This window comes from Propithecus coquereli, unplaced genomic scaffold (assembly GCF_000956105.1).
Source record: "Propithecus coquereli isolate 6110/MARCELLA unplaced genomic scaffold, Pcoq_1.0 Scaffold131, whole genome shotgun sequence".
NCBI classification, from domain to species: Eukaryota; Metazoa; Chordata; class Mammalia; order Primates; family Indriidae; genus Propithecus; species Propithecus coquereli.
The window spans coordinates 1360876-1373418 of record NW_012137303.1 but is presented as its reverse complement, the minus strand read 5'-3'; the positions used below and the strand labels follow the sequence as shown (position 1 = coordinate 1373418).

Sequence of the window (12543 nt, the reverse complement as noted above, 5' to 3'; positions counted from 1 at the left end):
AAGAAAACCTTAACCTGTTGAAATGTGCTAATTTTTTCTTTTCTAGTTCTCTTGCCCTATATTATGTATTATATACCTCCCTGTATTATGTATCTTAATTGGCTATTTTAATACATTTGTTTGGGATTGAGTTTAGGAAGAGACAGAAATGAATGTTCCGCAGTTGTCGATGGATTTCAAAAAGTACGCGTTTGAACATGACTGGTCCAGCCCGGTTTCGTCATATATATTTTATTAAAATTTTTGACTTTGAAAAAACATTTATTTTAGCAATAAACACCCTATTTCATAATTCTGAGTCTTTCCACTGGCATCATTCTCATACAGTGCTCTAGGGAACATTAAAATCTTACTATAGTTGAAACAAGACTATCCTTTGGTATCTGAAAATGCTTAAAGTAAAAATACTACCTACTGTGACCAGATTTTACATGAATGCCAATGGCATAATTTTCGAAGCACTTAAATCTTTAGCTAATTTCTATGTTCTCTTTCCTAGAATTAGTTCTTTACAGATAACTTTAAAACAGGAAACTGCAATTTGGTACGAAACTAAAGATATAAATACATATCAGTCTTTTCTTTCTGTTTAAATCCGATCTAGGGAGGCAGCATTCGTAACTAGATAGTACTAGCAGGACATTAACTTTTTTAACTGTTTTCAAAGAAAAACTACCTTTTTTTTCCCCTAGTGGTGTATAAAAGAATTTAAGGGAGGTTCCGCACAAATAGCCAATCAAAAAGTAGATTTGACTTCACCTTATTTGCATAAAAGCCTACTTACTGGTTTTGTCCAGTCAGAGATTGAAAAAATGAAGTACCTATTTGCATAGAAGACCTACAAAAGTAGGCCAGCGGGCGGTTAAATGTTCTTTCTTGCGTCTTTTTGCTGTTTGAGCATTTTGTCATGCCGGAGTCCGCGAAGTCTGCTACTGCCCCGAAGAAGGGCTCCAAGAAGGCGGTGACCAAGGCCCAAAAAAAGGATGGCAAAAAGCGAAAGCGCAGCCGCAAAGAGAGCTACTCCGTGTACGTGTACAAGGTGCTGAAGCAGGTCCACCCCGATACCGGCATTTCGTCCAAGGCCATGGGAATCATGAATTCCTTCGTTAACGACATCTTCGAGCGTATCGCGGGCGAGGCGTCTCGCCTGGCGCATTACAACAAGCGCTCGACCATCACTTCCAGGGAGATCCAGACGGCGGTGCGCCTGCTGCTGCCCGGAGAGCTGGCCAAGCACGCCGTGTCTGAGGGCACCAAGGCCGTCACCAAGTACACGAGCTCCAAGTGAATGTTTTTAGACACTGTCAAACCCAAAGGCTCTTCTCAGAGCCACTCACAGTCTCTGTTAAGAGCTTTAATGCTGCAAGCTGCTGTGTTCTACAGAAAAGTTAATTTTTTTACATTGCATGTTTCTACAGGCTGTTCTGGTGCTCCCACTGTTTTATTGAACAGATAGTTTGGGCAGACACAGCAGAAAAAATTAGTGGGCAATCTAGACAATAACTGAAATAAGTTTTGGCTGGAGTAAATTTTTTAAGAAAATAAAACATTTCCGCTTGGTACTTTAACCGTAGTTGAAAACATTGAGCGTTTTTAATAAATCATTGTGGAGAACATACGGAAGTCTTGAGTCTTTTTATATAAGTTAACATTCATTCCTTTATGGAGTTTATTCATTTTTTTATTGAGAACCTATTAACTTACAGAAAATATTCAGGAAAGCAGTGAGAAGGATAGAAATTATCCCTGTTCTTACCTGGATCGAAATCTAAAATGGATATTTAAACAGTATTCTCAAATTGACAGAGGAGGCATCAGTCTGAAGATGACTTTTTTTAAACTGGCTTTTGATGGGGCTACATTTAAATTGCTAAAAGTTGAATTAACACAATCTTGAAAATGTTCAAGTTCCCTGGAGGCAATGCTTGTGGGAGGGTGGAGCAAGAGAGATGATAAGAGAAAAGGAGTCAATGACTCGAACTTTAAAAACAGACAGATTCTCACCTTTTTAGGGAGGTGGCTACTAGGGCCAGGGGAAGGAGGATGAAAGAGAATAAGAGGTAGGGAGCCAGCACAGAATTCAAGTCTATATATTGATGGAAATGGAATTAAGAATAGGGACCACACATTTATATTTTCATCTGGCCATATATCATCATTGGTTCACAAGGATTTCCAAGAAGTCTTAGTTTAATGCCTTACTAAAACATACAACCTTACTGAAATGTGGACAGTAATATTATAATGTTAATTATTCATGTTAAGAATTCTTTTACTAAGACAAAGGATTTTTTTGTTTTGTTTTGTTTGTTTTGTTTTAATGTGTACCTGTGTGAGTTAGTATTTGATACCCCCGGAAGTGATAGACAACTTGAAAGTCAATACTTGATAAAAATGAAAGTCTACTCTCTCATACAAAGCTAATACAGCTCAGGCCTGGAATGGAAGCTCCACTATCCTTAGAAAATTCATCTCCTTATATGTATAATATGTGTTTGTTGTATTATTTGAAATAGTCTCAAAAATATTCTGCAATTAAATTCTGCTATGGAGGACCAACGCAACAACAAATAGGATGGATAAAACTAGGCAATGGATAAAAAAACTAGGTAATGGATAAAAAGTAGGTAATTCATAAGTAAGAAACTTATAAGAAGTGTTAAGTAGATAAGCAAGAAGTTTCTGAGGTGCAAAATTCAAAAGCTATATTTAGTATAAATCATAAATTAATAGCATGTGAGACATGTTAGACATGTAGAAAGTCAGTAGGCCTTCTGTGTGCTACAGAGAAGAGATGAAAGAATCAAGAAGCGCCAAATACTTATCAGATACCAAATATTTATAAAACAACCAGTATTTATGAGGTCTTAAATTGACTACACTTTGTTAACACCCATTTTAGCCCCATTTGCCCTCTGCAGACAATATGCATGGAAAGGTCATGGCAGCTCATTATGTCACCGGTGAGCAATATGAGAGGCTGTATACTTGTCCCTGTATCTCTCCAATAGTGCCAGCATGTGTGGCTCCAAATAACTTTCATCTGCTGAGCCTCTGCTTATCATCAACTTTGGTTCTCAAAACTACCCTCCCAGTGGGAAAATATGTGGGGAAGGGGCTCACACATATTACACGCATAATCAAGGATTCGGGTAGCATTACTGTCTCATTTGCAACCTATTTGGAATGTGTTAACATGCAAAATTTCTTTCTCCTTGTTTCTTACTATATGTTTAAAATTGATTCAGTGAAATTAAATAAGCCATGAAACTCAAGAAACTGGTCTGTGAGCTTTTCTGTCCATCACCTCTGGAATGGCCTGTCTGGTAATGTAGTCGGAGGCTACCATCGCATTAAGGTAGTTTCCCAGATGGCATTGTAATTCTGTGATTCTTAATATGTAGTCTAAGTATACCTAGGAGCACATGCCAGAAGAAAAAAAAAAATATATATATATATATATATGTAGTCTAAAATGCCTGCTCCAGCTCCAGCTATCATGTTTGTATTTCATCCTGGAGGAAGGAGAAAAGGTCAAGGAAAGAAACATCCCCACTATTTATGGAAACTTAAGGAGTTCAGAATATGTCACCCCAAAATATGCTGCTTTGGACTTCAAACTGAAGGCATTTGATGAACAGCAAAAATGTGTAAGGGTCAAGAGAAAACTTCCCCTTTACCCTCTGAATGTTTGCTGAAAATCACTGATGAAAAGGCAGACTAATAGGAGAAAAAGCATATAAATTTATTTAATCATAGTTTTATGTGACACAGGATCCTTCAGAATGATGACCCAAAGATACACTAAATGGGGAAACCCAGAAAAGACCTATATATATTCTTTTTGGCCTCCCTGAGCATGCATTCCTTCCTTCTGGGTGTGGGTCGGGACCCACTTCAGAAAGAGGGTCTTATGACCTACAATCAAACAGATAGGTCAGATAATTTATTTTGACGCCAGTTTTTACACAGAAAGGCAGAAGGAAACTTAGAGTAATATGTTTAAGTTTTATGGCTGGCTTTGGGGAAAAGGAGTTCTGGTTTCTATCACCCTGGGAAAGAGGGATTCTAATTTCTATGGCTAGCCTCAGGGGAGAATTCAAAGCCAGAGACAGGAGGACAGGAGAAAGTTAGAGAAAAAGTTTTGCTTCTGAGGTCTTCATTTTGGTGTGTCATTTTCTGAGCCCCTACAAATGCAGGACAGGGCTTTCTCTGAACTTCCTTTACCTGCCTAGAGACAGAACCTTCAAAAGGAACTCAATTGTCTTGAATCTCCTCCCTAGTAATGTTATCAACTAGGAAAGATTAAATTCCTATCACAGGAGAAGAGACTGGAAGTTAAGGCCACCTAAACAGACTGTCTCAGGCTACCACCAATTCTTCTGAGGGCCCATTCATCTTTCCTAAAACTTATTTACTCTCTCCTAAGTTACCTACATGTCTCTTCTCTTTTTCCTATGAAAAGGATATATATAAGCCTCTAGATCTCACTGGGTTTTAGGGTATTCACTTTTTTTTATGTGATGCCCCCATGCACATAATAAATTTGTATACCTTTTGTACTGTTAATCTGCCTGTTGTCAGTTTATTTCACAGACCTAATTATTGAACCATCAGAAGGTAGAGGAAAATCTTCCCTCCCCTACAAAACCCTGAAGATGGTATAATGTCACCTTAGCTAACATACCACCGATCAAAAATAGTCAATGGCTCTGGGAGGCCGAGGCAGGTGGATCACTCAAGGTCAGGACTTTAAGACCAGCCTGAGCAAGAGTGAGACCCCCATCTCTACTAAAAATAGAAAGAAATTAGCTGGACAACTAAAAATACATAGAAAAATTTAGCTGGGCATGATGGTGCATGCCTGTAGTCCCAGCTACTCGGGAGGCTGAAGCAGAAGGATTGCTTGAGCCCAGGAGTTTGGAGTTGCCGTGAACTAGGCTGATGCCACGGCACTCTCACCCAGGCAACAGAGCGAGACTCTGTCTCAAAAAAAAAAAAAAAAAAAGTCAATGGAAGGTGCAAAGGAAGTTTGGGGAGTTTATTGAATAATAAAGGAAAATCAATTTTAGGAAACAATTATGTGGCAGTCTCTGCCACAACTCATGCCTAAAAACAGTGTAAATAAGACAATAAGCAGAATAGCTCTTAGAGGCTGACTGGTGAGTTCTTATATTTTCAGGAGGACACTGTAGCTTCCCAGTACAAAATAAATAAATTATAAACATTGGCAACAGTTGCTTCAGTTGGGAAGATAATAAAACAATATAACTCTAACTAGAAGCAAATTTTCATTTTATCATGCACAGTGCTAGAAGTCCAAATGTAGCTGTCTGCAGTCAGCATAGTGCTTGGGAAATCAGAAAAACACAGGGAAAAGTGAAGGCAGGACTATGTGGTCAGACTCAATGCCTACTGTGAATGAGATTGGGCTATTTGAAGTCGAGTGGTACCCTACTGTTTTAAATCTCCATTCCAGGTTCAACAATCTGTTATACAAACTCCCACCTGCCATAGTTCTGTCTTCTATTTTGCTTGATTTTCTCAGCTCACTCAGAAGACATACCTATTGACGTCAATGTTCTTTGTGCACTGACTCCCCCGGCATTAGATTCAGCCTTCCCTTTTTGCTTTAAACAGCTCAGCTTTCTCCTTTCAAGATACCCTGCCATGTTCCTCAAAACCTTCCATATCTAAAATGCCCACCTCACTTAAATGTAATTATCATTCAATCAAACCACTAAGATGAACTAGAAATGGTCACCACTATCTAGGACATGAAATATTATCTCACGGAGGAAACAATAATGTATATAACACATCAACCTAAATTAAGCAAAAGGATCAGAATCTAATGCAAAGATAATTTATTCGAGCACAAAGTATAAGAATTAACTAACAGGAAACAACACCTCCAAAGGAATGGAGTCAGCATTTCAAACCAGGAAAGTTAAGACTTCATTTCTATAGACAGAGACAGAAATTTTTAGCAGAATTACGTTATTTACACAAGGTTGGCACATTGTTAAAGCTATAGTTATTGGTTATAAGCTGTGTTTCTTTGGAGGAAGGTTATGTTTAACTTTTTTTTAATAGAGGGTGTAAGAATCACAGGTTTTCTGTCATCTGGTCTAAGGAAAGCATGATAACAAAGGAGAAACTAATCTTTAACGAGGTTCATTAATTAAAGAGGCAGGAGGTTTTTGTCCCTGACATTGCTTAATTCTCTCTACTAATTGCACAGAACAAGAAAAACAAGAAAACAATCTGTAATCTGAGAGAGAAAAGTTGTAACCTTATGTGACTCAGATCACAGTCACATCTCTCTCAAGGCTTAAAGTGTTTTGGGGGTTCCAATAGCTTTTAAATTTTATTTATTTGCGCCAACTACAGAACAGCATTGGAATATGCCTAAAATTAGAAGAGTTTTGGGGGCTACGACCTGGGTTGAAATTTGTCTCATCATTTATTACCTAGGTGACCTTAGACATTACGCAGAATCATTCAGCTTGTTGCATCATCTGTAGAGATAACAGAGTAATTTTCACAATGATTATAAAATACCCTGCACCAAAGGCAGAGGCCAGATTCCTAATTTCTAAAAGGAAATGTAATCATTTATTGCTAGATCTTCTTCAGGTTCAAGACACTCCATCTATAGAAGAGAGATAAGATTTTATGGGTCATAAAGAAACAAAGCAAAATGTGGCCGAGTTTTTCCTCAAGAGTTAACCAGAGGAGAAGAAGCTATAATCACCTCAATCAGCAACAGGACTTCTGCCCCAAGCCCAGTGATCTTTCAAATCTGGATGTAAACATAAAGATAATACTGGTTGCATATGTTGCTTCCTAGACCCTCAATCAGAAAATCTCAAGGAGAAAATAGAGACCCTGTGGTATTGCTGTTGCTCCCCAGATACAGTTATTTGGGTAAATCCTTAAGACCCCTAGACACCCGTTCTTTCCTCCAAAGGCACTTACAAAAGAAGTAAAAGTAACTAATAGTTCACACACTGTAAATAAAATCTCTGGATCTCATATTAAACTATAGTCTCATTCAATATGAATGATTCAGGAAAGATGCAATCTCACGATATCTCTGCCAAGCTTTACTTAGGGCTCAGGATCAGTAGTTAGGAACATGTATCACCTTCATTGTAAATAATTTTAATTTATTTAATTTCGTTTTGTTTTATTAATTACAGATTTGGCCATCATGTAACCATTATGGAGATTTTAAGGTACAGTTCTGTTGGCAATAGGATAAGCAGTTTTCTTTGTACTTGGGAACTCATTGTTACTGAACAAAACTGGGGTCCACTCACCTGGCATAGCAAAGTCAGATACTGAAGCCAAGAGTTGCAGGGGGAGAAAGAGACATTTTAATTTCATGGTGCCATACTAGGAGAACAGGCAGCTAATGCATAACAAACCAGGGTTTTTAAAGGCAGGGGCACACTTCGGCCAGACAAAATTTTAAATCAATATATGACGTTATACATTGGCCTGGCCCAAAAGGCAGGATATCCTGAAGTAGGGGCCTATGAGTCATAGGTGGATTCAGTGATTCCTTGATTAGCAGAAAGGAATGCAAAAATAAGTGCGAGTCCAGGCCCCTCAGGGAGAAATGTAGAAAAAAGAAAGCCAGAGTTCAATTTCTCAGTTCCCCCTTATCTGCATTTTCCAACTGGTGGGAGGTTCTGAACAACTCAAGAAAATATATAATATTAAGATGCCATCTTTAGTTTCCATAGGGAACCACACCACCTCTTGACTGTGGCTTGCTTGGAGAGCCATTGCTATTTCCATTCACTTTTCAAGGCTAGCTAGGTCCCAGAACTCCCCCTGAAGAAACTCAAGATTTTCCCTTATTCCAAGCTTCGGGAGACTGTCAGGCCCCTAAGAGGGGTCCCTGCTCTGTCTCAGTCCTCTCTTGTCTTCATGTTACTTCTCAGTATTGAGGGGTACAGGGATGCAAACTACTCTGGCTACTTTATGCTGAATTGGGGCAAAGATTGGGAACTAGCATATGAGGAGAGAAAGCTTCTAGCATAGAGCTGGAGACGTTCATGAGTCCCAGGCCTGGTACCATAGTTCTGAACTATTCTTAGTTGTTTTTGTCACTATTTTATTACAACATTTTAATACACATTTGGCTACAATATAAAGTGTAAGTAAAATTAACAAGACTGTCATGCCTAAATTTAGCAATCCAGAAAACCTGAACTGACTTCCATGAGGAATCTAAGAAAACAAAGAAGAAAACCAGTCTTCAGGGAGTCAGGGAGACTTGTAACCAGCAGCTTGTTTTCTAATATTTTTTAGATGAGTTATCTCTGTAGATATATTCATGTAAGTAGAGCATGCAATACTCTTCCCTGCTCAGCTAAGATGTAATCTAAGACTATCTTAGTACCTAAAACAACCTGAGTCAATGAATTAATTTTACCAGCAGCATCTCATATAGTCCTGTCCAATGAGGATGAAGTTGATCTTAAACCAGCTTCCTGGAGGGCAGTCATTTGGGGTGTCTAGATGAATTTCAACTTGTAGGGCCTCAGGAAAAAGGTAGTATCAATTTTATTGAATCCAAGTTAAAAAAATCGAAGAAAAATTTGGAAAACATTAGTTTGAAGATTTATTGTCAGGAAAAAATTCTTGATTCAGTCCTGAATTTTTGTAGGCAAATAATAAACACTCAAAAACACTAAATAAGGCTAGAACCTAAGTATACTATAGTTTTTTACTGAAACATAATTTTTCTCTCTCCAGTTTATTTCTATCAAGGATAAATCATAGTAGGACCAATTTACATACAAAATAAATTTTAGTCTCATTATACTTCGCTTATTTCCATAAAGTACCAAAAGAATAATTATTAGCCATATAGGCTCCATTTATTTATTTATTCATTCATTCATTCATTCATTTAATTTTTGAGGCAGGGTCTTGCTCTGCCACCCAGGCTGGAGGACCGTGATACAATCATAGCTCACTGCAGCCTTGAACTCCTGGGCTCAAGTGATCCTCCTGCGTTAGCCTCCAGAGTAGCTAGGACTACAGATATGTGTCACCATGCCTGGCTAATTCCAACCCCCCAGCTCCGTAGAGATGGAGTCCTGCTATGTTTCCCAGGCTGTTCTCAAACTCCTGGCCGCAAGAAATCATCCCACCTCAGCCTCTCAAAGTGCTGGGATTACAGGCATGAGCCACCATACCTGGCTAGGCTCTTTTAAATTGTTTTTTCTGGAATCTTTCCAAAAGGAATCTCAGCCTAACCAAGCTTTTGCCATCAGACTGTCTGTAAATACCTGTATAAATTGGGGGAACTTCTCTCTTCTCACGATCCCAAAATAATTTGAGGTTCCTGGACCTGTCAGAAAGTGACATTCTTTACCTACCACATGTCAGGAACCTTGTAAAGGACAAATTATCAGGCCAGTCTTTCCAAGGGGGTTTTGCCAGCTCTATAAAATCATTTTCAATTCTACAATGTAGTCTGGACATATCTGAAAATATGCCATTCCAGTCAAAGCCTTCGTAAAATAAACAGTGCCTCCATTTGTGTCCTGTTACAAAAGAAAACAGATTCTTATTGAATTTATGTAAATAACTATACTGCCATAAATCAAGATCATTCAAAAATAGTTTCCAAATTCTGGAGAAATCAGGTAGAGAGGAAGATAAATGTTTCAGATTTTGCTCATGAAACTATAATTTAACCAATTTGTTGTAAGCTATAAATGTCTCAAAAGAAAAACGTTTTCTTGACTCTGGAAAACAAAACAAAGAATCAGCAGTGTTTCAAAAAAGTCATAAAAAAATTTTAGTATTTTATTAGTTCAGACCAAATAAAGCAAAACTTGCTTAAATGAGACACAAAGACTATTGTGTTCTACTCCTCTCAGAGCCTTGCATCTCATCCAGTGCAAAAGCCAAATTTCTTACAGTGGCCTGTGTGGAAAACCAGAATATGCCATCCCCAAATATAAGATTGTTGAGCTGAGGATAATTAAGAAGCAACAGATACAGGAAATCTCTTTGTTCTCCCTCTATTTGCCTAAAACAAGGAGAGAGATCTACAAAGACAAAAAGATATCCTGCACCCCTTTCATCAGGGAGGACAAAAGTTAACCACTGAAGATAGCTTTCAACCTTACCAGCCTGGAGATACACCAGAGGAACTGCCAAAGCACTGCAAATCCAGCTTTACTAACTAGCCTTCATCTGCCATTTATTTGCTTTCCTCAAAGTTGCTGCCCCTAGAGATTCAGAGTCCTTTCGCTTTGCCTTGTCACTTCTCTAAAAATTTACTGTTCTTTGTTGAAGATACTACATAAGCTGAAATTCAAAGTCACCTCTTTAAGTATTCATTCTCTGGATGTCTTCCATGTAAATATGAAATATACATGTTAGTAAACTGCTTGTTTTTCTTTTGTTACATGAGTTTGTTTCATCTAAGAATGTATGTGAGGGGTGGGGGTTGAAAGAAAAATTATTCTTCCTCTACACCTATAAGCCCCTACATGGTCTGGCTTTCTTTCGTTTCTGTTTTAATTTCCTATTACCTGTCCTCTGCTTATTCCACAGAGCCACTCTGGTACCTCAGCCCTCTCCTTCCTCTTCTCCCTGAAGATATACATACAGGTTGCTTCCTCACCAAGATCTTTCAGCTCTTTGCTGAAATATTATCTTCTTGGTGAGATCTTCATTGGTTGCGTCATCTAAATTTCAGCTCCCCGTGACACTATTCTTACTTTATTTTTCTCTCTCTCATAATCTAACATACTACATATGATATTTACTTATCTAGTTTATTTTCAGTCTATCCCAGAGCCAAATGTAAATTACATGACAGCGAGAATTTTGTCTGTTTTGTTCTCTGAGTGTATTCCCAAAGCACAGACCAGCATCTGGCACATTGTAAACTCACCACAAATATAATTGGAGTAGGCTAGGTGCCGTGGATCACTTGAGGCCAGGAGTTTGAGACCAACCTGGTTAATATGGTGAGACCCTCATCTCTACCAAAAAAAAAATTTAATTAGCTGGACACAGATGATGGTTCATTCTTGTTGCCCTAGCCACTTGGGAGTCTGAGGTATGAGGATCACTTGAGCCCAGGACTTGAAGGTTGCAGAGAGCTATGATTAATTGTACCACTGCACTGGGCAACAAACAAGACCCTGTCTCAAAATATGTACATACATACATATGTTTAGAGTAAATAAATTTTAAAATTCAATGTTAAATATTTGTTATAGGAATAACAATAGCATCATAATTAGGTTTTTAAATGGCAGCTATGTATTAAAATATTGAGAGGCAAAATACTGTTACTTGCTTTACAAAAATTAAGGTAGAGGGATGAAGTGGTATAGATAAGACATATTTGGCCAATGTTGATGTTGAAGCTGGATGAGAACTACATGGGTTTTATTAAACTACTATCTCTCTTTCCATATATTCTGAAATGTCACATAATAAAAAAGTTTTTAAAAATAAAAACAATATTTTAAAAAATTTTTCTACATACATCAGTGAAAGTCATGGGAAAGAACCAGCTGGATACCCAAACAGGACTTTGTGCTAATCTGTATAGGAAAGGCCCCATATGAAGATAGAAAGGTATCTTGGTTGTCTGCCAGAAGGCCCACGATGGTATCTGTTCCTCCTTATAGCATCCCTAAAAACCAGATACTGCCAATCACTCCACTGAAAGTGGCTTCATACTTCAGCATAGACTTACATTAGCCTCGCCCTCGGAAACTATTATAAAAGCCAGGTGTTATTTGACTAGTTGCAGTGAGATAAACAGTTGTCAAGCAAGTCAGAAAGTCATTTCGGAGATCACTATATTCTCTCTGAAGGCAAATTAGGAGAAAAGGCTGATTCAATTAGATAACTTTGTGCTAAACCTAGAGTCAAACAGGAGCTAATCGAAAGTATGGAAATTTATGTAGCATTGAGTCACAGTACCAGCTATTTGTTGGAAGCATCTGAATTTTAATAATTGCTATTTCCTGGGCCCACCCTGCTCTCTAAATTAGTCCTGATTGAACCCCAAAGATATTTTTATAAAACCTCACCATGTGACTGTAATGTCACACTGAGACCGCTGATCTTTAATGAAATCAAACTATCTTAGGGGCTTCTTGCTGCGTTCACTGTTTTTAGAAAATATTATCTATTACATAAATAAGCATTATAGTTTGCAAAAACTCTACCCTGCTTCACAGTCTGTTTTTACTGATGAAACCTAAAACACCAGTAAACAAAACAACCTAGACTACTGATTTAACAGTGGTCATGAGAATCACCTGAGGTAAACTTAGTGCAATGCAGATTCTGACTCAGTAGCCTTTGGTGGCCTGGGAATCTACAACTCTAACAAGCTCCCAGGGTCATGCCATGCTACCAGTAGGCAGCCCACACTGAGTGGCAAGTGTAGAAGCCATCGATTTGCTTTGGGTTCTACCACCAATAAATTCATTTAGGAATCTTGGAGAAGTGTAATTTTTTTTTTTTTTTTTTTTTTTTTTT

General features: G+C 38.0%; 2 protein-coding genes across 2 annotated transcripts in view; one reads left to right on the top strand and one right to left on the bottom strand.

Moving 5' to 3' along the window:
• Positions 1-12543, bottom strand: part of LOC105805631 — a 14867-nt gene that overhangs the window by 998 nt on the left and 1326 nt on the right. The window contains exon 2 of the mRNA XM_012638559.1: positions 1031-1244. Within this exon, the coding sequence (XP_012494013.1) occupies positions 1031-1244 (214 nt within the window). The remainder of the gene's footprint in view (positions 1-1030; positions 1245-12543) is intronic.
• Positions 908-1288, top strand: LOC105805690 (histone H2B type 1-like). Its single transcript, XM_012638623.1, has one exon. The coding sequence runs from the start codon at positions 908-910 to the stop codon at positions 1286-1288; it is 381 nt and encodes a 126-aa protein (XP_012494077.1).

Coding starts and splice junctions, on each gene's coding strand:
- LOC105805690 (XM_012638623.1), top strand. CDS start 908: ATGCCGGAGTCCGCGAAGTCTGCTACTGCCCCGAAGAAGGGCTCCAAG.